The 27428-nt window shown below is 47.0% G+C and overlaps 2 protein-coding genes across 15 annotated transcripts in view; both read right to left on the reverse strand.

The window, feature by feature from the left end:
• The window catches only part of EPS15L1 (epidermal growth factor receptor pathway substrate 15 like 1), an 87979-nt gene extending 83235 nt beyond the window's left edge, over positions 1-4744 (reverse strand). For 12 of the 14 annotated variants that reach the window (XM_033133422.1, XM_033133424.1, XM_033133427.1 and 9 more), the window contains exon 1: positions 4593-4675. In XM_033133422.1, coding sequence (XP_032989313.1) covers positions 4593-4625 — 33 coding nt within the window. In that variant the 5' untranslated portion in view covers positions 4626-4675. Of the gene's footprint in view, positions 1-4592 lie in introns of all 14 variants that reach the window. The other 2 variants (XM_033133426.1, XM_033133437.1) reach the window with 2 other exon arrangements.
• A 4252-nt stretch (positions 4745-8996) lies between these two features.
• Positions 8997-27279, reverse strand: CALR3 (calreticulin 3). The gene is made up of 9 exons (XM_033134525.1): positions 27130-27279; positions 26808-26909; positions 24017-24220; positions 18874-18968; positions 15898-16086; positions 11958-12065; positions 11735-11866; positions 10938-11030; positions 8997-9485 (listed from the first exon to the last, which is right to left on the reverse strand). Exons 1-9 carry the CDS (start codon positions 27218-27220, stop codon positions 9339-9341), a joined length of 1161 nt encoding a protein of 386 aa, XP_032990416.1. The 5' UTR covers positions 27221-27279; the 3' UTR covers positions 8997-9338.
• Between the last annotated feature and the right edge of the window lie 149 nt (positions 27280-27428).

Below are 27428 nucleotides of genomic sequence, written 5' to 3' on the forward strand. Positions count from 1 at the left end.
AAGACTACGTAGCAGCTTTCTGCGCGGACATTGGCTGCTCAGGTCAGGTCAAGGTGGGGAGAACCTGAGAGCACCCCAAGGAGTAGGGCTGATGAGGTGCCTCTCACTGGGAGGGTAGCAGTGTGTCCGTCTGTCGGCACAACTATGTGGCACAGCCTGAGGCATCGGACACTGGACATTCTGCCCTCGGGTACCATTTGATCGAAGACAGTCACTCCACTTCCCAGGTCAGCAGATCGGGGTTAAGAACCAGGAGTAGGAAAGTTGCTTTAAAATTCAATATTGCGGTGGAGGGGGCAAAACTTACATGTTCTTGCTTGACCAGGAGTTACTTAGTCACAAAAACCAGGCTGATGCAGGTCCATCAGACAGAAAGACAGCCAAGGAATTCTGCATCTTAGTGGGTGGGGCCCACCTCGACTCTAAAAGCCAGCTCCCTGCCCACCACTTTATACCGCACCACCATCAGCCTTCTAGTAAGGTGGAGAGAGACGAGCAATTATTGTAGAGGAAAAAAACCCAAGGGACGAAAGGACAAACAAGTGTCCCAAAGGCTCCGCATTCATTCCAGACACACTGGCCGGGTGTCGTCTGGGCGGGGTGCCCAGCAGGCTGCCTGGAAGAGGGGAAAGAGCAGGGCTCTGCAGGCAGGCAGATGTGGGTCGACTCCAGCTCTGCACCCACCAGCTACAGGGCTTTCGCAAGTTACTGCAATTTCTCTGGCTCGGTTTCCTGTGTGTGAAACGGGAATAAAACCTCCGAGAACCGCAGCACATATTAAGGAGATGGATATGAAGTACCTGGGTGTGGGAAGCACATGCCAAGGCGGGGAGGCCCCCAGTGGCCTGGGGTGGGGGCAGATGGAACTCCCTGAGCACAGCGCAGACTCTCCACACCAATGAGCCCCATGCTTTCCTGCAGTTACCGCGTGCTTCCTAGGTCCAGGGACCACACAAGGAACCCCTGGGAGGGATGGGAGGGAGGAGCTCCTGCTCAGCTGGGGCTGAGGGAAGAAGACACCACCAAAGAGGCCTCTGGGAGCCGCCTTAGGGCAGGCAAGATGCAGCAGGTCCCAGCTTGACGTTCCAGCAAGAGCCAAGGGCAGGTGGAAGGGAGCACTGGGAAGAGCGAGGGGGTTGGGTGGAGATGACGGAAGAGTGGGAGTGAGCCCCCAAGGTCAAACAGCATGAGCAGGGGTGTGGGAATGCGGGGCCAGGAGCAGTCAAGCTGGACACACTGGGGGGAGGGGAATGGGAGCAGCTAGAAGTTTCTGGAGCAGGCAGGTGGTTGAGGATGTGGTTGAGACGAATCCCACAATGGTGTGGGATGAACTTGGAGGGAGAGGTTCAGCACCAGAGGACAGCGCCAGCCCGTGAACGTTGTGGGTGTGGTAAGGAGGTGACTGGTTCCAGAGTCCAGAAGGCTGGCGGGGCAAAGGAGAAACAGGAGACTGGATTCCAGGGCACTGGGGAGGGAGGCAGGTTTCGAGTGTGGTGCACAGACTTGCCAGAGACAAAGAACATCGAGAGAGAGGATCCAGGCAGGAGAGGCTAAAGTGTGGGGGCAGAAGACAGAACGTGAAGGCCCACAGGTTGGCTACAGTGACAAGGGTTTCTGGGCTCAGAGAGGACCAGCCCCAACGATGGCCACTCGTGTTAAGGATGGCAAAGTGGCCAGTACCCTGTGAGAGCGCATGGTACTAAAGGGCAATGGGCACACATGTTTCTGGGGTGCGCAAAGCAAAGGGAAGCTGTGCAGGGAGAAACATAAATCAATGAGACGTTGATGGAGGGTAAAAAAACAAAACAACAAAGCAAAAACACTCCTACAGCAGGAACTACACAGATGTCATAGGTAGCGCAGAGCAGGGAGCAGACCAGGAAAGCTGCTGATGGGAAAAGCACAGGCAGACCTGGGGGCAGAGGGACAACACCCCACTCCGGCCCCTCTGCAAAGCCACTAGCTGACCACGTTACTCACCGTCAGCAGGTCACCCATACACCTCAATCCAACCAGAGCACAGACTCCTGCTCCAGGGGGCTCCCCACCTCCCCAACCAGAAAGTATCCTGGAGTCATATCCACGCTTCCCCTGGAATTATCTGTGAACCATACGATCCCCTCAGCCAGACCGGAAGCACCTGGAAGGGCTGTGCCTCACACCTGAGTCGACAGAAACACCTGGTATAGAGCTTCACTTAAGAACAGGGGTAGAGAAGTGTTGACATAATGACACGAAGGAAGAAAACCTGGCCACGCCTTTGTTCAACAAACAGAAAGGAAAAGGACCAGACGACAGCAACCTGAACTTGTCACAGGACCCAGGCTGTCAGTCTCTTAAAATTCTTCATTCAATTTTGCTCCTACTCCAGCCCCCAAACCACATGTAGAGAAGGAAAAAACACCTGTGAACGGTGCTGGGTGGGGCAAGTCATCGGTCCGTGCTTCATGGGTTTACCTGACACTTCCCGGGTGCTGGGCATCGGGTCAAGAGGCCTGTGCCTGCTCTCCCTGGGCACCCAGTATACTGGTGACAGACAGCAAACAGACCCACAGACATCTGTGGGCTATGCCTGCCGCTGAGGGGTGACGTGAGGGAGGCACACTGCTGGGGGGAGGGTCTACTCATGAGAGGCAACCAGCAAAGGCCTCTGGGAAGAATGACATTTGAGCTGCCACCTAAAGGAGGGAAAGGAGCCAGACACTGGAAGAACAAGGGAAGAAGCAGGGAAGAGCAGGCAGAACAGGCAGAAGGAACAGCCTGTGGGGATACCCTGAGGACAGAGAGCCTGGACTACAGGGGGAACAAAAAGTAGCAAGTATGACTGCACTTTGGGTGCCAGAAAGAGCAGGCAACAGAAGCTGGCAGATGCTGGAGCCAGACCAGCAGGGCTTCCTGGGGAGGAATTGGAATTGAAAAGGTTCTAAGCAGGTGAATCACATGACCTGATTCAGGTTTTCATACTTAACCTCACAGCCTTCCTCTAAAGCACGGGTGTCCAAACTGCGGCCCGCGGGCCAACTGCGGCCCGCAATCCATTTTTAATTGGCTCACAGCAAATTCCAAAAATATATTTAGTTTACTTAAATTAACCAGGTGAGGCAATACATACTTCACCTCGAGTGAGTGGCCCGGCTGTTTGTGTATTTTACGGCATATGGCCCTTGGTGAAAAACGTTGAAGAAAGTTTGGCCACCCCTGCTCTAAAGCCAATCCTTCCTCAGTAAAATAAGAAGCCCCTTATTATAATATACAGAGAACTTTCACATTAGAAGAACTTGTTACTTAGTAACCACTTGACTTTAATGCTTTTAATTTACTGTTACAAATTGGCTAGTTCTTGCAAGATTTAGCAGGTAGGTATGTCTCTCTCCTTGGATCAGCTGAGCAGTGGTGTCAACCTGCCTATAAGCTCTCCTAGGGTTTGGAATTCTTATTCCTGTTGTCTCTATTCCCACATGTCCAGATCTGCCAGAGAATTAAATGATGACTACATTTTAGTATCACTGAGTGCTTCTGAAGTGCTAGGCACTGTTCTAAAGGCTCTACATGCTTATTTCTACATTATCTCATTTTTTTTTTATATTCCCATTTTCCAAATGAGGCGTGGAGAGACTAAGAGCTTCATCCAAGGACACTCAGAGGAGTAAGTGCTGGAGCCAAGAACTCAACACAAAATGATCTGACCCTGTGTCCTCAACTCTGAATCCTGATGCTGAGCTAGGTTATTCTGGCATGGTGCTAATACAGTATTACAGCAAATACGACACAGGTATTTAGTAAATAAAGGCAGCTGTTATTAGCAGGACACAGGTAGTTTCTCGTTCCCACGAAAGTGTCACCTCCAGGAGAGCAGCGACCTTGTCTGTCTGGGTGACTGCTGCGCTCCCAGCACCTGGGCCAACACACATCTGAAGGTGGATAAATGAATGAAGGTCCCTCCCAGAAAGCAGGGCTGCCTGCGCATGGCTCTTTTTTGGCACGTCTGTGTCGCGCCACTGTTATTGCCCCCTTAGAGCATTAGGCGGATTTGAGAACACAGATAGGTGCCGGGAGACCTGTGATCCCCCCTTTTACCGCTCAAGGTGGCAGAAGCAGCTCCCAAGGGAGGGAGCGAAGAGTCCGGGATCCCGCTGCTGACGGGTCCTGGCTCCAGCGGGGTTCTGCTCACCACCCCGACGGGGACACTGTGCGCCCCGGCGCTGCGATCCGGCAGGAGACAAAGACTCGCGGGGCTGCAGCACCGGCACATATGCTCTCCCCCCATCGCCCACCTCCCCGGGAGGAAGCCCGAAATCACCGTGCCTCGCCCGGCCTGGGATCTGCGGTGGAGGGCGGCCGGACCCGTGGCCGAGCAGACAGGAGCCGTGGCCCCGCTTGGTGGCCCCCCGCCGAGGGTCGCTCGGGCACCAGAGGCCGCGGGCCGGGCCGGCCTGTCACCTTCAGGACCGCCCGCCCACTCGCGCGCCCTCCGCCGGGGCCCCTCAGCGCGAGCCGCCACGGCTCGGTCGGGCCTCCCCGCGCCTCCGCCTTCCAGCGGCGCCCACCTCGCGCCCCGGCGCCGCGCCCCCGCCCGTCCACCCGGCCCATACCTGCTGAGAAAGCGGGAGGAGCGGCGCCGCCATCTTCCCGCGGACTCGGGCTCCGAGTGCCGGGGCACGGGGGCGGGGCCGCGCGTGCGTGTTGATGCGAGGGGCGGTGCGCGCGCAGCTGGGCCCAGGAGAGGGCCGGGCCAAAGCAGGGCCGCGCACGCGCAGCCGAGCCTACCCCAGGCCGAGAAGGGGTGGGGCGGGGGACGCTCGGGGACTCGACCCGCGTGTCTGCGGAACTTCGAAGACCCTGCCCCGCTGTCCGACTTTGTCACAGATCCTTGCCGATGCCGTGCCATCTGCAGGGAATGCCGTTCCCCTCCCCGTGCGCCTGGGAAATGCGGTATGAGGAGGCCGTTGCCCACCCTGCAGAGGGAGGGTCGGCATCCTCTCCCTGCCCCACACCACTGCGTCCTGTTCCTAGGATAGCTCTGTGTGTCTATTCGAATTTGTGTCGTCCCCTTAGGGCTTCAGCTAAACTCGGTTACGAGACAACCTCTTCTGTGTTGCAGGAGCACGCACAACGCCTAGGGTCATTTCCCAGCCGCCAGTTTATAGCTGTGTGACCTTAGTCTCTCTGCACCACCCCCCTCCTCTTCTGCAAAGAGGGAATGGTGCTATGTGTTTACTGCTGTTCCGTCTCTATGCCTCACACTGTGCCCTGCACAGAACAGGCACCTGATATTTGCTGGAAAACCATTCCTGGAGGGGTATTTATTTATTCAGACACTGATAAGAGAGAAATTCTGAGATGTTCTAAATTAAATGACCGGGGCTGGAGTGAGAGACAGAACTGGGAGCTCGCTAACAAGACGGCTCACACTCCTGAGTGTACGTTGGAGTTTTGCATTAACTTCCAAGTGGCTATTTCTGCAATTATCGAAAAGAATAGCCGAATGCTACTGCACCCCAGCATCTCCGCTTCTCGTTTACACAGGAACTTTCCAGGCTTGCCCACCACCTAGACTCTGCACCTATCCCAGAACTCACCATGCTTCACCTTCTCCTTTATCTATAGCCAACGTAAATTCTTTCCAAACAATTTACATCTCTGCCCCCACAACTTGATGTGAAAGAAACGCTCGCCAACTCAAAGACAGCAGACATGTTGCCTTTTCCACCTGGCACTCACGCTGGGGGTTTAGACTTCATGCACCAGGAACTGCCCTCTTTTTTTCTTGCTAGCAATGGCCCAATAAACCTTTTCTTTTAAAAAGACTTTCAGCTGTGAGAGTTAAAAAGTTTTGTGAACAACACATGTTGCTGTCCTTTGGCTATGGACCCCCACTCATCTGTGGCCAGTTACCACTAACAGGGTGAGGAAGGAAGGACCAGCCAGGCAGGACCACAGTGGCCCAAGGTTTCTTCAGGGCAGGTCAGCCTCCCCTTACCTGGTCCCCTATGATGGTGGCTGCTAGAAGGCCATACGATCTCAGGGGTGGGGCACAGCTTCCGGTCTACCTGCTCTTTCTGGAGTCTCAAGAACTGCTGCTCCAGTGTCTTCAGTGACTTCGTGCCTCATGCCATTCAGATGAGCACAGAGTGCTTTGTGACTCATTCACCAACCATTCACCCACCAAATGCTCCTTGAGCACCTCAGCACAGGTGCTCCAGCGTTGGACCAAGCAGACACATGCTGTACCCCTGTTGACAACCTAGAGCAGGGATAGCGTGTCGGGGGTGAAGGGGGGGTCTTGCCCTGGAACCACCCACATCGCTTGTCAAACACAGACTGGATTTCTGATTCTGATTTATAGAGATGGGTGGGGCCTGAGATGTTTGCATTTCTACCAAATCTCCAGGAGATGCTATAGAGGCTGGTCCCAGGCCCCCATTGCGAGAACCACTGGTCTATGGTCTAGAGCAGGGGTGTCCAAACTGCGGCCCGCGGGCCAACTGGGGCCCATGATCCATTGTTAATTGGCCCGCAGCAAATTCCAAAACTATATTTAGTTTACTTAAATAAACCAGGTGAGGCAATACGTACTTCACCTCGAGTGAGTGGCCCGGCTGTTTGTGTATTTTACCGCATACGGCCCTTGGTGAAAAACATTGAAAACAGTTTGGACATCCCTGGTCTAAAGGAAGAAAAAAAGACAACAATCAATCAATCACATGAGGAAAGAGACCATTATAAAGAGTGATAGGTTCTACAGAGTACTCCAAGGGTGTGACACTTGGAGGTGGGGAGCATGCATGCAGTGACGGTGGGGGCTGAGGGCCGTGGCAGACAGAGGCAGCTGAAGACCTAAGAAGCATGGTGAGATTGAGGCTCTGAAGCTCAGAAAGCAAGACAGTGTCAAGTGGGGCCAAGAACACACATGGTCTTATGGGACACCGCTGTGTGAACGAGCAATCAATGAAAACCATGTGTGATCCAGCCTTGTCTTTAAATTGTGTTGCTCTCTGTGCCCCAAGTTCTCAGTCTCACCGTGCTCCTTCACCCCTCAGCTCCCTGTGCGAAGAGCAACGGGAAGCTTCCAGAGGGTTCTGAGCATGATCAGATCTATGTTCTAGAACAGTGACTCTGGATGCAGCTGGCAAAGTGGACTGAGACAGGATGGCTGGAAGCCAGTGGGCCATCTGGAAAGATGTAGCCGTGGTCCAGATGGGGATAATGGAGGTTTTCAGCCGTCTTGAGCACGTTATCAGTTCGTGTTCCATAAGGAAAAGAGAAGTTATTCTAGATATTTCAAACAGAGATAGTTGATACAGAAGATTGAGTATAAAAGCATTGGGAAAACAGAAGGGTTATGTGAGGTTCCCTAAGATTAGTAACTATAGGAAGCTGCTAACCCCTTTAGGGCTGGAAAAAGATGGTACCTGAAACCAATAATCGCTGGGCCCTCACCAGCTACCGCTGTTTCCGCCATTGTTGTTAAAGTCACTGCTATTGTCACTGCTGAACGTGTTGGCAGAAGCCTGAAAAAAATGGCTTCTCTCCACCTGCCTTACAACTTCCTCTGACAGAACATGATGGGCAGCAGTGTCTGGGAAATGCGTGCGGGCTTCCAGCCTGGGTGTCAGAGGCTGTCGGGGAGATACCAACAGACTCTCCAGCATCTTCTTGACTGGAAACAGGCTTGGCGGTGTGAGTGCCACCTGGCTAGCCTGAGTGGCCTAGGGTTTCCCCTACTGCTGTGGCCGCCACATTTGCCAGCGATCAACTGACCTGGGGCCTCTCTCACCAGAGTCCAGGGCTGGGCTGCCCAACATGGCAGCTATTCTCCACATGGGGCTATATAAGTTTAAATTACTTACAATGCAATAAGATTACCTCCATAGAATGTTCAACAGGAGTGAACCCAGTGCAAACTGTGGACTCTGGGTGACAACGACGTGTCAGTGTAGGTACATCCATTGTGATAAGTGTACCAATGTGGTGGGGGATGTCATTGGTAGGGGAGGTTGTGCGGGTGTGGGGACGGGGTATATGGGAACTCTCTCTCTTTTCCGCTCAGTTTTGCTGTGAACTGAAAATTTCCCTAAAAAACATTTATTAATTTTTAAAAAATTCATTCCTCAGTCCCACCAGCCGCAGCTCAAGGGCTCACATGCAGCCAGTGGCTACTGTTTTGGCCAGCACAGGTGGGGACGGTTTCTGTCTTCACAGAAAGTTCTCCAGGATGAGCTGCTGCAGAAGATGAGCTCTGGGGGTCTGAGCTAATCTGACACATCTTTGTATAATTCTTTCTGGCATTTTCTCCACAGTCCTGGTTCTCATACTTCCCTCACTAACTTCTCATCCTATTTACTGATGAAAGAGGTGGGTAGTGTTTGAATCCCACCCCTGCACAGCGAGAGAGTCAGTCTTTAGTTTCTGAGACTGATAATCAACTCCTGATAATCCATGAAGACCAATGCAGCCATCAGCTGAAAAAGGCCACATTTGAAGGTCTGCCAACTTCGGCTACAGCGAGACCAAAACTTGACAGAAATTCACTTCCTGGCCTGACTTTTCATACTGATCATCTAGCAATATGCATCTATAATTTCCAATTTATTCAGCTTATTTGTAAGTTCATTAAATTTCAAATTTCTGGTGTACTAAATTTGATTATTTCCAACACAAGTTTCTGCATGAAAACAGGTCTCTTCAAAACAGAAGATTGCTATGTGTGACTTTAAAAAAAAAAAACAGAAAATCATTTGATTTGAAAGAAAAACATTAAACTGAGAAGTAATATTTTCACTTGAGAAAATAAATTTCATTCCTCTGTTTTACAGAGAACTAATAGCCACAGAAGTGGGTCATGGGGGTAGGGGCAGGGAGCATTAGCTTCTTTCTAGCACTTCAAATGTCTGTGCACAAAATCTGGGTTCTCCAAAATAACCAGTGTACCAGCGGAGCACACAAAACCTTTCCACACCAAGGATATTGCATAAAGATTTCATGTTGGGAAAGTCTCATATGTTACTGGTAATTTACAAAGTGAAGAAATGAGGTATCATTTCCCCTTTTTCAAAGTAAGTTTACCAACTTTTATTTATAAAACATTTTGGGGGTTAAGAAAAAGCATCAAGATTTTTGGCCGGACTCTCACCAGCCTCTGGCTTCCAGCCTTCAGCTTTGTCCAGAGGAAACATCTCGTGCTCAGGGGCGGGGACTTGGGGAAACCACCAAGACGCATTGGAACATTTCTCTAGGAAAATCGAACCAATAACCACATAAGTAGAGGTCTGAGCCTTTATAAGTAGGTGAAAGTAAAGCAAGGTTTTACCCGTCGTCTTTATCTGGGGAGGTAATGACTAAAGTTCATTCCTCCTATGAAACCTCTTGAAGACATTTTCTTTCCCATCCAACTTGTCCATCAGCAGCATTTCCTCCTCATCTTCCTCACGGGCCCTCTTCAGTTCCTCCTTGGCCTGGATGTCGTCCATCTCCCTTTCTGGGCCCTGCAGAAAGAAGCAAAGATCCAGCCAAGGATTACGCTTGCTGGGACCTGACCAAGTGTGCCTGCAAGCTGTCCCTGCCTCTGGAAGCCTCCACTCCAGCTAGGGGCAGCTAAAGAGCCCCCAAGCCTATCAGGTCCTAATCCCTGGGCCTTGTCAATGTGACCTTATTGAGGAAAAGGTCTTTGCAAATGAGGTTAAATTGTGTTGAGATGGGGAGATTATGCTGGACTATCAGGTGGAGCCTAAATTCTGTCATAAGTGTCCTCATAAGAGAGAGGCAAAGAGAACTTGAAACACACACACACACACACACACACACACACACACACACGAGAAGGCCATGTGAAGATGGAGGCAGAGATTAGAATGATGTAGCCACAATCCAAGGAACACCTGAAGCCACCAGAAGCTGGAGGAAGCAAAAGAAGGATCTTCTCCTGGAGCCTTTAGAGCAGGGGTGTCCAAACTTTCTTCAACGGTTTTTACCAAGGGCCATATGCCGTAAAATACACAAACAGCCGGGCCACTCACTCAAGGTAAAGTACATATTGCCTCACCTGGTTTATTTAAGTAAACTAAATATATTTTTGGAATTTGCTGCGGGCCAATGAAAAATGGATTGCGGACCGCAGCTGGCCCACGGGCCGCAGTTTTGACACCCCTGCTTTAGAGGGAGCGTAACCCTGCTGATGTCTTGATTTCAGCCCACTGATACTGATTTTCAATTTCTGGTCTCCGGAACTGTGAGAGCATAAATTTGTGTTGCTTTCAGCCAGCCAGTTCGTGGTGATTTGTTATGACAGCCCCAGGAAATGAATACACCCCCTTCTTTCTGTTCCCAGAGCGTGTGGGTCCCTGTCATTCTACCAGCTGACCAGTGAATGGGCAATGAAAGGAGGCCTCAGAGCCTACATGAGAAAATCCAGGGAACATAAAACAGGACAACATATTGAAAGCTGTTTGGCTGTGAGGGCTCCTGTGACCCAGCCTGTCTACTCCTGGGCTTGTGTCTACTGAAAGACATGTACAGGAATGATTATAACAACTCTATGCCTGAGGCCACAGCTGGAAGCCACCACCTGAAGCTGCATTGACAGAGAATGGGTACACACCTCTTGAAATTTTCTCACAGGAAGAATGAGCTACTGCTGCATGGGATAATCTGAAAGCATTTCACTATAATGCCGGAACAAGTAAATATTGGATGGCTCCATTTATATGAATTTCAAAAGGAGGTCAAATTGATCTATGGTGATGAAATAGTGGTTTCTTTGGGGGCAGGTGCGGGATGGGAGGGGGTGTGAAGAGGCACCTGGGGCCCTGGTAGCTTTCTGGATCTTCATCTGGGTGGGATATTCATTAGTAAAAATGCATCAAGCCCTTTCCTATATGTTAGACTCAAGGACAGAAGCAAACGAATAATGAAAGAAAAGTTCATTGCGATCATCATACCTTGGTCTCACCCCAGGTGGCCTTGCCAAAATTCTCAGCATACTCTTCATCATCTGTGATCAGAAAGTTATCGAAGATGGTTCCAGATCTCACCTGTGGATGAAAATAAGGCCTTCTTTACTGATGTGAGAAATGTAACAACTTTCCACCAAGAAACAGTTGTATTTTGCTCATTACTGTGACAGTGATTAGCTCTCAAGGGTAGCACATGCTTAAACCCATTTCTAGAATGTTCATTCCCTCCAGGGCACTGCTTCTCAAAACTTGATTCCTATTGGGATCACCAAGAACATTTCAGAAACTCCTGATGCCTGGTCCCAGCACTAGGGATACTGATTTAATTGGTCTGGGTGCTACCTGGGCATTGAGACTCTGCACAGCACCCGGGCACCTCAGGCACTCAGCAGTGTCCAAGAACCATAGCTCGAGAGCCTTCTGTGCACCATGTGGGCTGTGGACAGGCCGCGGCAGAACCACCTGGGAGCTTGGTGGAAACACAGAATCTCAGGCTCCACCCTGGACCCGCTGCATCAAAATCTGCAATGTTGTCCTAAAGCTGATGGATCCATAGGTCAGCTCTGAGCAGAGGCGTGACCAATTCCCAAGAGGTCGGGAGGCGAACAGGAAGTGCCCAGAGGGTGGGAGGGGCATCTGTTTTGGCCCCGGCTGTATGTCTTGGGTCCAGGTATGGGTGCCAGGCACACAGCAGGAGCTCAAGGAATGACAGTTATGTGAATTAAGGAGGTTAAGCTAAAGTTCAGAGTTATGAAATTCAAGCAAATTAAAAACCCAGTGACCTGCCAAAGCTCCAGCCCGATGGCACCAATGTTCTCAAATTCGGAGAGGTCATATTCTGTCAAATAGTTGGTGTTTTTCATCTTTTGATGGAGCCAAACGTCCTTCTCTATACCCTCTGGTTTCAGGCCATCCTGCAATAACAAACCATATGTGCTGGTCCCGAGTGAGGCGGGCAGGGGAGGGGGCAGCCCGAGGGTGTCCCAGGGGGAAGACACCACACACCTGGTATGGAGGCTTCTGCAGCATCACAGCCGGCCAGTCCCCATCCAGCTCGTTGTTCCAATCACTCGGCTTGCTGGCACCAGCGTCCAGAAAATGCTTCTCCCAGTCCTGAACATATAGGTAAGAAAAACAACGCATTCTCAGATTTGAGAAAGGAAATTCTTAGCTACAAGGAGGAAGGGACAGGCCCATGACCCTGGTCGCTGTTTCTCCATCTCTTTCTCAATTTGCTGGTTGAAGGGCCAAGTGCTCAGGGTCACCCATCCCACTGGGGGCCTCAGGGCCACACATTGCTGGATTCTCTCCTTAACCCGCCGTGTGACTGCAGTACTTTCCCCAGGCTGTTGAGAGGAACAGCAGTGTGGAAAACTTGAAATGATGGCTAAAGATAAAATGATGGGCAAAAAGTGATGGTGGGAGACAGGGCCACACATTCACTGATGGTTAGGTAAAGTCTATCCTACATCACAGTCACACATGGACTGTTCAAGAAAGAGGCTGCAACATCCGAAGATTTATACTTGGGGACTGCTGGGTAACATGAGAAAAGCAATTATCATTTAGCTCATATATATATATGTATATATACACACACACACATATATACATGTATATATGTATATATACATATATATTCGTATACATATACACATATAACACAACACAAAATGTGATCAAACAATACAGCGAATGTTCAAATAAAAACAATTTATTACAGTAAAAGACACATTGCCATTAATCCCACTCAATATACTCCCCCTTGCTTTGAACACACTTATTCCACTGTTCTTGCCACTTTCTGAAGCAGTTCTGGAAGTCCTCTTTCATGAGTGTCTTTAGTTGCTCTATCATGGCTGTCTCAATGTCCTGAATCATTTTTACGCTGGGAAGAGCCAGAAGTCACATGGTGCCAGATCCAGTGAATACAGTGGATGAGGACACACCGTAATGTTTTTATTTGACAGAAATTGCCATATACCAGAATCCATGTGTGACACGGAGCGTTGTCATGATGGAGGATGATTTAGGGCACACTTTAAAACACATCTTCTTTCAACCGTAGCTCACACCCAACTGACTGCACCGAACAAGTTGAAACTTGTCACACACTGTTACTTAGGTAACACGCGTCACTTCCCGTATTGAAGATCCCTGCCTTTCCGTTGGATGGCACTGGGCTGCGGCATTAACCATATACTTTTTTATCACAATGGAAAGTCTCTGTGGCACACATCGCTCCTGGTACGGCAATTTCTGTCAAATAAAAACATTACGGTGTGTCCTCATCCACCTCATTCACCGGATCTGGCACTGTGTGACTTCTGGCTCTTCCCCAAAGTCAAAATGACCATGAAAGGTAAACGTTTTGAATCGATTCAGGACATCGAAGCAGCCAGGACAGCACAACTAAAGACACTCAGGGAAGAGGACTTCCAGAACTGCTTCAGAAAGTGGCAAGAACGATGGGATAAGTATGTTTGAAGTGAGGGGGAGTATATTGAGTGGGATTAATGGCAATGTGTCTTTTACTGTAATATGTTGTTAAAATTTAAACATTCACTGTATATTTTGATTATACCTCATACACATGTATGTGTATATACACATTTATACACACACATATATACATATATATATATATATATACACATGTCTATATATATGTATTAGGTTGGTGCAAAAGTAATTGCAATTTAAAAGGTTAGAAATAATTGCAAAAACCGCAATTACTTTTGCACCAACCTAATATATGGCTTAGTAGGTATTGAATAAATAGTTGTTGAATAAATGAATGGATGAGAAAAGTTGTTACAGATTAATATTCAGATAAACACATATAAAAGCATAAAAGTCATGCACAATGGTATTTTCTCTTCTAGCACTGAGAAATTATAAACATTTTTCACTCAGGGGGCTGCTCTTCCATGATACTCTGTAACTTCCCACAATGAATACATGGGAGTTACTGGCTTTTTGCCCTACAGCTTTTTGCCCAGACCCCAACTGGCTAACCATGAGCCCCTGCTGTGTTGGGATCCAGAAAATGGTTATAATTCAATCCCAGCAGCGAGGCGCCTTAGAATTGTGGGTTATCAGATCTTAACGCCATAAGGAACTAATTTGTTTAGGAACTCACACGGATGGACGTGAACACAGGGACAAAACACAGCCAGTTTGGAAAAGAGCTTCTGAAAGGACGATTTGGCCCCAGTGGGGACCTGTCTCCACCCTCTCTGCTGGCCACTTCCTCGCAGCCCAGAGGAGGCTAGGATTCCAGTCCCAAGACCTGCGTCTCCTACTGTGCAGCCTGGGGGCTGCAGGGTCAGTTTCTTTGCCATTCTGTGTCTTGTTGAAAGTAAATGCTCTTTCCGGGTGAAAACTCCCCTTTTGGTTTGCTTTGAAGGTAAGAAAGGGAGGGGGGAAACTTTGCCTTTTTTTTTCTTCCTTGAGAAATGATGGAAAAACCTTATATGATTGGGGTTTTACCCTAATCTGAAGACATTCTAATGGATTGGACACCATGGATTCCAAATTCATGGAACTTAACTTTCGATTAGGAAAAAAAAGGGTTGCCAAAAAAAATTTAGTAGTGTAAACAAGATGTCATTTTGATTTAATAATTCCATTCGGTCTATGATGAAGTATTTGATGATTATTAGATGAAATATCTGCTTATTAGATAGCAATGCCTCTAATAAGTTACAAATTGTCAGAAATTAATTGTAAGCATCAGCCCAGTACTCTTAGTGATGGCAGACGACTGTCTTCAGATAAACGGCTCACATTTTGGTACAGTGTTTGATGTTCAAAACAAAATGTCCCAACAATAAACAAACATAAACTGGAAAAATAAAAGGTAGCTGTAGTGGGTAGTTCTCAGAAAGATTTGTCCACATCCTAAATCTGGGAACCTGGGAGCGTGAGCTTATTTGGAAAAAGGGAGGTCTTTGCAGATGTAATTAAGGTAAAGATCTTGAGGCAGATCCTTCTGGATTATTCAGGTGGCCCTAAATCCAATGACAAATGTCTTTATAAGAGACAGAAGAGACACAAGAGGAGAAGGCCATGTGGCGATGGAGGCAGAGATTGCAGTGATGTGTCTACCAGCCAAGGGACACCTAGAGGCAATGGATGCGGGAAGAAGCAAGGAAGGACCCTCCCCCTCAGGCTTCAGAGAGAGTGAGACTCTGCCGACACTGATTTCTAACTTCTGGCTTCAAGAAATATAAGAGAATACGTTTCTGTCCTTTAAACCATCCACAGCAGCCCTAGGAAACTACCATAGCGTTATGTCAACTGATTCTTGGTCGTCAGGCATAGGGTGAGGCAAAAAAAAAAAAAAACCACCTAATGTTCAAATGCAGAACAGCAAAAAAGTCACTTTTAGGGCCGGCCCGGTTGGAGCTCTGTGCTCCTAACTCTGAAGGCTGACGGTTCGATTCCCACATGGGCCAGTGGGCTCTCAACCACAAGGTTGCCAGTTTGATTCCTTGAGTCCTGCAAGGGATGGTGGGCTCCGCCCCCTGCAACTAGAAACGGCAACTAGACCTGGAGCTGAGCTGCATCCTCCACAACTAATATTGAAAGGACAACAACTTGACTTGGAAAAAAATCCTGGAAGTACACACTGTTACCCAATAAAGTCCTGTTCCCCTTCCCCAATTAAAAAAAAAAAGTCACTTTTAAAAAGATTGCTGATGCATTTAACATTGGTTGAAAAGAACAACTCTTACTTGCTTTGATCACAAATATTATAAAACTCACAATACCTTGAAGCGTGCAGATCTGAGACTGGTTTCAGCGCACAGGCAGTGGGGAGGGCATTTTGATCATTACACTGCTGTCATCATGATTACCAGCCACACAGCAATCACACAGGACCTGGTACTTCCATACTTCACTTGTGCACTTTCTGGAGTTGTTCGGTATGAATCCTCACCTGGGGTTTGTCCTCTCTCTTCTGCTCCCTGTCCTCGGACTCTGCCGAAAACTTCTCCATCTTCTTCAGTGACGTTAAGTTCCAGTCATACTCAATGCTGCCGGATTCAATCGCTTGGCCATCAATTTTCACTTCGTAAGTGAGATCTGGTCTTAAGATCAGCGTGTAGAGGTGTGTAAAGCCATCAACCTGCACGCGTTAGGGGAGAAAAGGATGACAATGAGATGTCTCAGGGCAGGTCTAAACATGCACTTTAAGTTGTCACCAGTCAAAACCTTGCTATAAACAAGCAAGAAGAGAGGTCCTAGGGATAGGGGTTGGCGTGAGACTGCAACGGGGTGTCCTACGGAAGAACGCCCCTTTGCAGAACACTGCTACGTACTGGCAGCCTTCTCGTGCGTGGCTGATTCCCTTTAGTACAAAGACGCCGGCTCCCACTACAATCCCACCGGCAGTTATACAGGGTGGTCAGTGTAAACCACGGGACCACCTCGCTGTTTCTGAAAAGTTCTGTGGAAAATGACTTCCTGTTCTATATTCTGAAAGATTCCAAATGAAACTCACTGTAACGCAGGGGAGAACTTTCTGATGACCTGAGCTGTCCTACGATTGCAGCTCTGCCACGGCAGGCCCGCTGCCCCCTGAGTCACGGTGAGAGTCCCAGGCCGGACACAAGGAGAGCATTCAACAAACATGCAATTGGGGGGACGGGGGCCTGGGGGGGGGGGCCGAGGGCGCCCAGGACGTGCCTGCCTGCCAGCAGCGGAGGGGGTTCCTGCACCCCACTCCAGCAGGGGTTCTCGAAGTGTGGCCTCACAGCGTCGTCATGCTCCCAGGTGGCAGCCTGGTGGACCCAGCAGTCACTGTCACAGGCCCTCCAGGGACACACACACCGCGCAGCATCTTAAAGGTTCCGTGTCAGGAGGATTCTCTCCCTGCCAAGCGGTGAAGCTAAAGGCCTCTTCAGTTCCCGTCTGCTCGGCTCTGCTGGACGGGCCACTGCTGTCCGCCCCGGGGCCAGTGGCTCTGTCCAGAAGCAATACTACAGTCTACTCGGTGTGACAGCCACGTACCGCTTCTCCCAACGCTCTCCCCTGCTCTCCGCGGGCCTGCCTCTCAAACCCCTTTCCCAATTTATACTTTGGGCTCCCTGGCCCCATTGCTGGTGCCCTCCCTCCAGGATTTGGCCAGAGCAGAGCCTGCTGGGGAATCACATCTACTCCCACACATGTGCAATGGCTCCAAAAGGCACCTTTAATCCCAACCATCAGCCTGAGCTTCAGACCCCAGTTTCCAACACCTTACTGACACCTCTATCTATATGTCTGCCAGGATTTCACACCCCACGGTTCTAAACACGACTCCCGAGTCTGCTGTGGTCCCCTCCTTGGCTTTTGTTTCCCCTCCCGAGTAACAGCAAAGCCACTGAGAGTCATCCTCCGTACCCTTAGGAACCACATTCCAAACATCACGAAGCCCTCTGAACCCCACCCCGAATTATCTGCCAGAATGCTCCCAGGCGCTGCACCCCGCCTTGTCAGAGCCTTGGCCTGCCATTCTCACCCTTCTCCCTCACCTTGTCCCTCCCCAAAACATCTGAGCCATTTTTCTAACATGCAGAGCAGACGCCCCTGAGGGCTGACCACTGTCCGCAGGCGAAGGTTCTCCCCTTTCCTTTCCAGCATCCGAGAATGAATCAGAGCCCAGTGAAGAGAACGGCGCTCCTCCTGGCAAGAGCAGAATGCGACCAGCTGCTGGGAATGAGTGTTCCCTCAGCACAAGCGTCGTATTTTGCTGACAGGTTGCAGAAACAGCAGCACACATCCGAGGATGCCATCAGCCTGTGGGTGCCTCTCAGGGCCCTGGAGCCTTGCTGACCCCAGGTGGTCACGCTTTGGCCTCCCCGCCAGGGTCCGAGCTGCACCTCGCAGCCTCCCACACACCTGCTGTGCAACAGAGCAGTCTCTTGAGAATCGATCATAAAGACCTGCCCTTTGGTTGCAACGCTGCGTGGAGGAGGAAGACTTGGATTGTGAGCTCCCCTTTGCTCCCTGGGAGGGGTGTCAGGAAGAGCTGTGTGTGGGGAACGCTGATCTCTTAGAACCACATCGGTGGGTGGGACCCCACGGGGACTGTGCTGACAGTGGACACTCACAGGGCTGTGGGAAGAGGCCTGCTGTCTGGCTGCTGGGGTTGGGTCTGAATAAGGGACAGTAATAGGGAGATGCTTCCCCTCCGTGCTGTCAAGGATTCTGAACCAGCTTGGGCCTTCTTCCCAGATTCACAGGAGCTCTGGGCCTGGGGGACCCCTCAGGGGACAGGTCCTTGCTTCCTGGCACTTACATTCAAATGAGCTGGGCGGACACTGGGGACATACTTCCCTTCCATAGGCCCTTCCACACGCCAGGGATTTAACACAAGCTGCCTCTTTGGAGAAGGCCCAGGCTGGGCCACTGAGTTCTAAAGTGGGCCCTAAGACCTACGAGTCATTTTCACAGATGCCCTAGGTACAAAGATAAGAGTGCATGCTTTCATTTTAGAAATAGCCCTATTTTTAAATGTTGTGGTATTCTGAAGACTAATTTCTCCAGATTAATTTTCAGGAATAAAGAAATAAAATCAGGACTACTTCATTCTTTAATGATAAGCATAGTTGCAAGGTGACCATCTTGTTGTAACCCTGATGGGACAAATTATAAATCAATGTCCTAGGTCACGGTAAAAAAGGAGTGTGCCCTCCTGATGGGGAAAAACTTCAGAAACCAAAACGAAGTAGTGGACACATGTCTTTAACGGGTCTGCTAAACTGGCAAGCAGGGACGGAGGGGGCGGGGTGGGGAGGGGGTTGTTTGCAAAGACCCATCCCTGGCTCATTGAAATACTTCAAGATCAAAACTATTTTCTCTGAACTTACATTATCATCCATCATCCGGCAGGAGTTAACACAATTACTGATTTGAATACAAAAGCATTTACCTTACATCTGATAGGTTTCTTGTTTGAGTGATACTGATTCTTGAAATGTAAAATGACATGAACTTGCTTGATATCAAATCCACAAATATCGGGTCCTACAAAAAAAAAAAAACACCACACACACACACACATTAGCTGCTCTCAATTGCTTTCCACATGCATCACCACAGGATACGCCCCACCATTCTGAATCCTGAAACAGTATCTGAGGCACAGGAAGCTTCCATGTCCAGGAATAATCAGATATTCATGGGGAGCTTTTTAAGTGGACAGTGACACCATTCCCAGTTCAGCTCACTCTTCTGTTCCCCACAGCCACTTTGGACTCAAGCTAAACCAGCACTTGAGTACGAAAAGGAAGGTTTGACAGTAAGTGTCCCCAGCTTGCTGCCTGAGTCTGGGGCCCTCACTCTGAATCTCTGACCAGTGCACCAGTGCCCAGGTGAGGGCTTTGGAGCTGGACAGACTGGCCCCGACCTCAGCTCTCCTTCACTCTCTTGAGACATATTCGCCACGATGCAGCCTCCCCAGACCTCCGTGGGAATCGTGACTTCACAAAGCTATTTTATCAGTTAAATGGGTAATGTATTTAAAGCTCAATACTTGTTGCTGGTAATATTATGATGCCCCAAGACAACCCGTGCACGCGCATGTTCTTAATAACCCCAAATTGTAAGCAAAAGAGACACTGCCATCAGATAGATTTCTGACGAATTGTAAAATCTAGAGAGTCCCATTCAAAAGTTATCGATTTTTAAATTGGCACAGGGTTCAGTTTCACTCAGGACATAGAATGTTGTAGGACATTCTATTTCCTGCTTGGGAACTAGGGAGTTTTGAATATACTAAACAAGGTTTTCAGGAGGGATCTGGAAAATTAGTCAAATCTTCTGAGGGAATTACCTCACTGCAGCTTTATTGACCTTAAGCCTCAGGGAGGTACTAAAGCATCTGAAGATCTGTCTCAGATCAAATTCCACCAGATCTACTGACGCTGGCCTGCATCTACCCCTGGGGATTCTGGCGAACATGGCGTAAACACAGGCAAATCACTGCGATCTCTTCTAGAACTTGAGTGATGACCTCTCGCATAGATGAAAGAGATCAAGGCTACATGTAATGACTTAAAGAATGTTATCAATGTGCCAGAGTAGATGTGACACTGAACTTGGAAGTGGCGTATCTCCCGGCTGAGTTCTCATGTGTTTACATCATTTCCTGTTTTGATTTTCGCTGGAAAACATTCCTGTTCTATTTTGAAACAAAAGCCACGCGAACAACTTGTATGAAAGTTCTACTACCTCAAGATTGAAACACGAAATTTATTTTTCCTTCAAAATTCCCTCTCATTCGCAAGCATCTACATGCTTTTAATATTAAATTAGGCTTCAGAACATGCCTAGACCTGACCGGAAAATCTGGACGTTTTCTGTTAACAGCGATCATAAAATATTTACACACATAATGGACTTTTGTGAGGAACTAGGGTAGACAGATGCAAGTAGTTTAATCTTTCTGAGTCTGTTTCCTTATTTGCAAAGTGGGAGCTGTGTTCCCTATTTCCTAGGGTTTTATACATAATCTAAGATTGCATGTGTCAGGCCCCTGGCAAGGGCCCCCCAAAATGTACTTCTCTCTTCCCCTTCAACACCCTGAGCCTCCGCAAGCTGCTCTCACACCAAAAGCTAGAGCTGAGACATCACATGGAAGTGTTCTAACAGTGACACAGTGGGTCTGAGTAAAATGAAACTGATTTTGAGTTAAAAGCAAAAATACGGAAAATTTTTTTTAACTCCAAGATATGCGGTCTCACAATTCAGATGTAGCAGACATGATATACACACACACACACACACACACACACACACACACACACACACACATACACACACAAAATAACCACAAATATCCACCAAACTAGTAGTTTAGCAAACCTAACTAAATCAAATATTTGTGAAATCAGCTCTAATAGGTAATATTTTTTTGCCAGCTATCTCTGCCATCCTGTTTTAAGAGAATAAAAAAACCCAAGACATTTTAATTACTTTTTTCATCAAAATAAAGACTATTTCCACTCCAGATTTTAAATTCAAGAGTAAATGCAAGGTACGGCAGAGTAGAGAGAATTCTGAGTGGGGAGTTGGAAACTGTAGCGTCTGTGCAAACTTTGAATTTATCTAATGCTGTGGACTTGAACAAGTTACCTCGCTCTCCAAAATGACAGTGCAGGGTTATATTTCAATCTCATAATAACCCAATACCTAATACAATAGAAAGAACATATAACATTCATCCTGCTTCTACATACAATGATACTATGACCAGTTGTATATATAAGACCAGCAAAAATGGGTGTCTGAAGCCTGGTGCTGATCATGATAAATTCAGAGATAAGCATGGAAAAACTATGAGGGAGAAAAGTTCTAAAAGACAAACATTTCAGATGAGGGGAAAGAATTTTAAAGAATAAGTTCCCAAATTTGGATTGTGGAGGGTTATTTTAGAAATGCACCTTAATTTTTAAAAATTTTTCACTTTTTTTTTATTGTGGTAAAACACACCTAAGATTTACCACTTGAACCATTTTTAAGTGTTCAGTTCGGTGGTATTAAATACATTCACACTGTTGTACAGCCATCACCACCATCCATCTCAGGAGCTCTTTGCATCTTGCAAAACTGAAACTCTGTCCCCATTAAACACTAACTCCCCACCCCTTTCACCCTTTTCTCCTCCAGACCCTAGCAACTGTTATTCTACATTCTGTCTCTATGATTTTGACTACTCTAAGGACTTTATATAAGTGGAATCACACAATATGTGGTCTTTTGTGACTGGCTTATTTCACTTAATGTCCTTAAGGCTCATGCATGTTGTAGCATGGATGTATCAGAACGTAGTATCACCACCAGAGTCGGGGGGTAGGCAGAAGAATGGGGTGGGGGGGATTAAAAGAAAAAGAACGTAGTATGAGAATTTCCTTCCTTTTTTTAAGGCTGAATAATATTCTGCTGTATGGATAAACTACATTTTGTTTATCCATTCATCCTTCCATAGACATAGGTTGAATGCTCCAGTTTTGTTCTTTTTCAAGATTTTTTTTGTTATTCAGAGTCCCTTCAGATTCCATATGAATTTTAGGATGCGTTTTTCTCTTTCTCCAAAGAAAAGTCACTGGAGTTTTGATAGGGATTAGATTGAATCTGTAGATCACTTTGGGTAGTACTGATATTTTAACAATATTAAGTCTTCCAACTCATAAATGTGGGATGTGTTTCCATTTATTTGTCTTCTTTAATGTCTTTCAGCAATATTTTGTAGTTTTTATTGTACAGTCATTTGCCTCCTTGGTTAATTCATAAGTATTTTACTCTCTTTGATGCTATTGTAAATGTAATTTCCTTTTCAGATTGTTCATTGCATATAGAAATGCAACTTTTTGTTTTGTTTTGTTTTGCATGTTGACTTTGTATCCTGCTATTTCGTTGAATTCATTCATTTGTTCTAATAGTGTTTTCTTTTTTGGTGCAACTTTTAGGGTTCTCTATGTATAAAATTATATCATCTCCAAACAAAGATAATTGTACTTCCTTCTTTTCAGTTCGGGTGGCTTTTATTTCGTTTTATTGCCTAAACGTTCTGACTCAAACTTCCAGTATTATGCTGAATAAAAGTCGTGAAAGAACTTCCTTGCCTTGCTCCTGATCGTAGAGGAAAAACTTTCAGTCTTTCACCATTCAGTATGATGTCCACTGTGGGTTTATCACATATGGCTTTTTATTATGTTAGTTTCCTACTACTAGTTTGTTGAGTGTTTTTATCATGGGTGTTGAACTTTGTCAAATGTTTTTTCTGCATCAATCGTGGTATATAACATTTGATGAAGTTTTGTATGTCAAACCATCCTTGCAGTTCAAGAATAAATGCTGGTTGCTCATGGTGTATAATCTTTTTAATATGCTGCCGAATTCTGTTTATTAGTGTTTTATTGCATTAATGTATAAAAGCTATTGATCTACATCGTTCTTATAGTGTCTTTGTTGGGTTTGGTATCAGGGTAGTGCTGGCTTTATAGAATGAGTTAGGAAGTCTTCCCTCCACTTCAGGTTTTTGGAAAAGTTTGAGAAGGATTGGTTACTGTCCAATGTCCTTTCATGTCACCTTGCAGGACTCCCTTGAGTATTACTTGCAAGGCAAGTCTAGTGGTCATGAACTCCCTCAGCTTTTGCATATCTGGGAATGTCTTATTTCCTCCCACACTTTTGAAGGACAGTTCTATTAGATATGATTCTTGGTTGACAGTTTTTTTATTTTAGCAATTAGAATATACTGGCCCTACTGTCTTCTGGCCTCCAAAGGTCCTGTTGAGAAATCTGTTGAAAATCTTATTGAGAATCCCTTGTAAATGATGGTTCACTTCTCTAGCTTTTAAAAATATGATTATAATCTGTCTTGATCTGGGTTTCTTCAAGTTGACCTTACTTAGAGTTCACTGAGCTTCTTAGATGCTTATATTCATGTTTTTAATCAAATTTGGGTTGTTTTCAAGCAACAATTTTTTTTCCCAAATATTCTCTCTCTCTGCCCCCTTTCCTCTTTCTCCTGTAAGGGGCCAGACAGTAAATATTTCTGGCTTTGGGGGTCTCTGTTACAATGACTCACCTCTGCCATTGTTGCTTGAAAGCAGCCCTAGACAAAATGCAAATGAACTGAGTGAGGCTGCATTCCAGTAAGACTTCATTTGTGGACACTGAACTTTGAGTTTCACATCTTTTTCATGTGTCAAAAATATTATCCTTCTTTTGATTTTTTTTCAATCATTCAAAAATGTTAAAACCCATTCTCAGTTCACGGGCCATAACAGACACAGGCTGTGGGACTGATTTGGCCCATAGGCAGGATTTGCTGACTCCTGATATATTCAAAAGACTTGGGTATACATTAATGTTAAATAAATAACTTTCTCAAAAGCACCCTAGAATGATACAGTTGCCTTTTTATAATATTAAATAGGTTTAACAGTACTAAAAACCTTTGGTCAGATATACTCAACACTACTATTTTAGCAAAATCTTAGTCTACTATAGCATGGAAGCATTTTCAAAGTCACTAGAAATGGTTGCATTGTACTACCTGAACTCACCAAACATAACATAGTACTGGGATTTTCCATTCAGGTTCTTCTGATCCACGTCTGCAGGGAAGACCTTAATGTAGCCCCCTCCACAGTCCATTTTCTGCTCGTGTTTCACTGTGTACTGAATGACCAGTGTCTTCCCTTTATTGGTAAATGGTTTGAACCGTGCAGAGATGGCATAGAATCGGCCATTTTGAGTGGTTTGCAGACCTTCAAACAAAAAGCATTCATGAAGGATTAGAAATGACACGCTACTCAGTGATGCAGGAAATTAAATAGTTGTCTTTCCCCTCCCCTAAATAATAAACCTCCTAACCACTTATGTCTATCCAGCGCTTGTAGCTTTTTTATACAATATACAATGGACATCCCACTACCAGGCTCTCTGCTGCCATGGAATTTCTTTTTGACACACTAAGAAGATGTTTTTGTACTTAATACACCAATGTTATGTCTTATGTTATAAAAACATTTCAGCTCTGAATGACAAATATGCAATCTAATTATGGATAAAAGGTTAATTTTGCTTCCATTCATCTTCCAAGGGGGTGGGAACATACAAGGAAGCTTGTGTAGCAACTGAATTAAAAAACAAAGCATTCTACTTCTTTTCCTTAATTCTCATCTTAAAACAGTGAGTTAAGACACAAAACAGCAAATGGATAGAGTGCTGATCTGTAAAAAAAGTGTTTCATTGCACTGGGGGCACTGGGTGAGTGTCATCTGTATGATGGCTCTTTTTATAGAGATACCATCCTTTCGTCATGTGAAGCATCTCATATTCGTTTTATAGGTTTGTGTTCACTTCAAGAACAAAACTCCTGGACTGGCCCAGTGGCTCAGGCGCTTGGGGCTCCGTGCTCCTAATGCCAAAGGCTGCCGGTTCAATTCCCACATGGGCCCGTGGGCTCTCAACCACAAGGTTGCCAGTTCAATTTTTCGACTCCTGCAAGGGATGGTGGGCAGAGCCCCCTGCAACTAACAAGGGCAACTGAACCTGGAGCTGAGCTGCGCCCTCCACAACTACGATTGAAAGGACAACAACTTGACTTGGAAAAAATCCTGGAAGTACACACTGTTCCCAATAAAGTACACACTGTTCCCCTTCCCCAATAAAATCTTTAAAAAACTAAAAAATAAAAAACATAAGAAAATAACAAAACCCCTTTTCAAGAGACACTAGGCTCTGTACCAAATCCTTATCTTATGCTGGAATTCATCGGACACACCTAAAAACAGAGCCAGTCTTATAACCTAGTCTTCCTCGCTCCAGACTCTGGCCCTCATAGCTGCCTACGCAGAGAGTTATCATATGAACGAACTTGGCATTTCGTATCAATAGGTCCAAGCCTGAACTCACGCTGATTTCCTACTACCACACCTCTCTTTCTGTGTTCCCCATTCTTTCCTCACCCTTGCCTTTCTCAGGGGATTTGTAGCCCCTCCCCCTCTCTTGGCCTCTACCATCGAGGCAATTCCTAAGGCCACGTGATTCACCACCTCCATGTCTTATTACCCTTCTCAGCGCCCCCCCATGGTTTCCTACCACCTCCCATCTCTGTCTGACTAAATTCTATCTGTACATCCATGGCTTCTATGTCATAGTCCCAGGGGACCATAACATAAGGGACCAAATTAACTGGTATCCTCAGTGCCTTGCCCGCGTTGCATCTGCATTTAGCAGTCATGTGCTGGAGTGAATGAAATGCACAGAATCTCAGGAATCCAGACTGGAGGAAGGAAAAACATTGTGGAGAAAAAAGCAAGTGGGAACTTCTGCCCTTGGACAAACTTCATGGAATAACCTGTTTGTTTTCATTCCATGTAGTCTGAATTCCACATAGCCTGATTTTTGACCAACTCTTTGGGCCAACATGTAACTTACAAAACAACGGATATACAATCGAAAACCAGAGGCTGCTGGATAGGGCAACGTCGGGCCAAGATAAAGGTTGAATGGAAGGTGGAAAAGAGGAAAATTTTTCATCCACATAAGGGTCGGCAAATTTTTTATGTAAGGTGAGAGAGTAAATGTTTTAGACTTTGTCAGCCTTTTGGTCTCTGTCCCAACTACTCCATTCTGTCTTTGCAGTATGAAAGCAGCCATAGACTATATGTAAATAAATGAGCATAGTTGTGTTCCCCTGAAACTTCTTGTATGAACCCTGAAATTTCATATATTTCATTGAATTTTGTATAATTTCTGCCTATCACAAAATAATATTCCCCTTTCAGTGTTCCAACAATTAAAAAATGTAAAAATCATTCTCAGCTTGTTGGCTGTACACAAAAACAGGAGGTAGACAAGCTGTAGTTTGTTCCCTTTGATCATCAGGAATGAGAAGAAGCCAGAATAGAGGTTATCCTTGGTACCAGGAGGCTACTGACTGAAAGGGTGGGGGCAAAAGGGAGGCCTCTAGGGAGGAGGGGCTGAAAATGTTCCCTAGTTTGACCTGTGTGTACAGACGTAAACATTCCTCCTGTTGTATCCCCTAAGATCTGTACACTTGACAACATCTAACTTTTACCTTGTTTTACTTCTAAAAGTGAAAATAAGAAGTATTTTTTCCTCTGCAAGGCAAGGCCCGGGGGTCTCTGCAGTGACTACAAAGCAGGGTGATCTCGGGCAAGTAAAGAAAGGAGAAAACAAGAAATAATGCCAAACCCTACCTGTGCCTTCGTTTCCCCAGCTGTGAATGGGTGTAAGAGGTGTTCGCCGTGAGCCACACCTACCTTGAAAGACTGTTATGGAGAGTTTAGCATTTAGCTAGACTTTTCTCACGATTCCTACACTAACCTTTGTCTTTCTCTTTATGGCCATAAAATTTTCCCGACGAGAGTCTAAAATGCCCCAATTGGGAGTCATTAGTGGATTGCACCCATCGGTTCCTCCAGCGCTCTGTGGGGCGAAACAACAATGGTTAGGGCTGAAAACTGTTAATTTGGGTCACGGTGAGGGGGCCCATGGTGAGGGGGCCCCTCGAAGCTTCGAAGCTTCGAGGCTTAGCCTCATTCATTCCACTGCGACGCGCCAGGGCCACAGGAGACTCAGGCCATCCCTCGAGCAGCACGGAACCGGGGAGCTTACGACCCCTGCACCGCGGGCGTCGCCCCTTCACCTCCGTCTAGAAATTCCTCCTGAAAGTAGACGGTTGCCAGCGCCACTCGCAGCACGCAGACCGCCCAGGCCAGGACGTGAGCCGCTGCCATGAAGGGTGCAGGGCACTTCTGTAACCGCCTCTGCTCCCAGCGCTCTCTGCCGCGCTCCGTCCCCGTCCCGGGACTACAACTCCCGTCATACCTCGCGATTGTGACCTGAGGCATGATTGATCCCTGATGCGCGGCGTAATCCGGTCCCGTACTACCACTCTCATGACGCCCCACAATTGTGACCTGTGGCGCTATTGGTCTTTGGGGG

Source organism: Rhinolophus ferrumequinum, chromosome 18 (genome assembly GCF_004115265.2).
Source record: "Rhinolophus ferrumequinum isolate MPI-CBG mRhiFer1 chromosome 18, mRhiFer1_v1.p, whole genome shotgun sequence".
Lineage (NCBI taxonomy): Eukaryota > Metazoa > Chordata > Mammalia > Chiroptera > Rhinolophidae > Rhinolophus > Rhinolophus ferrumequinum.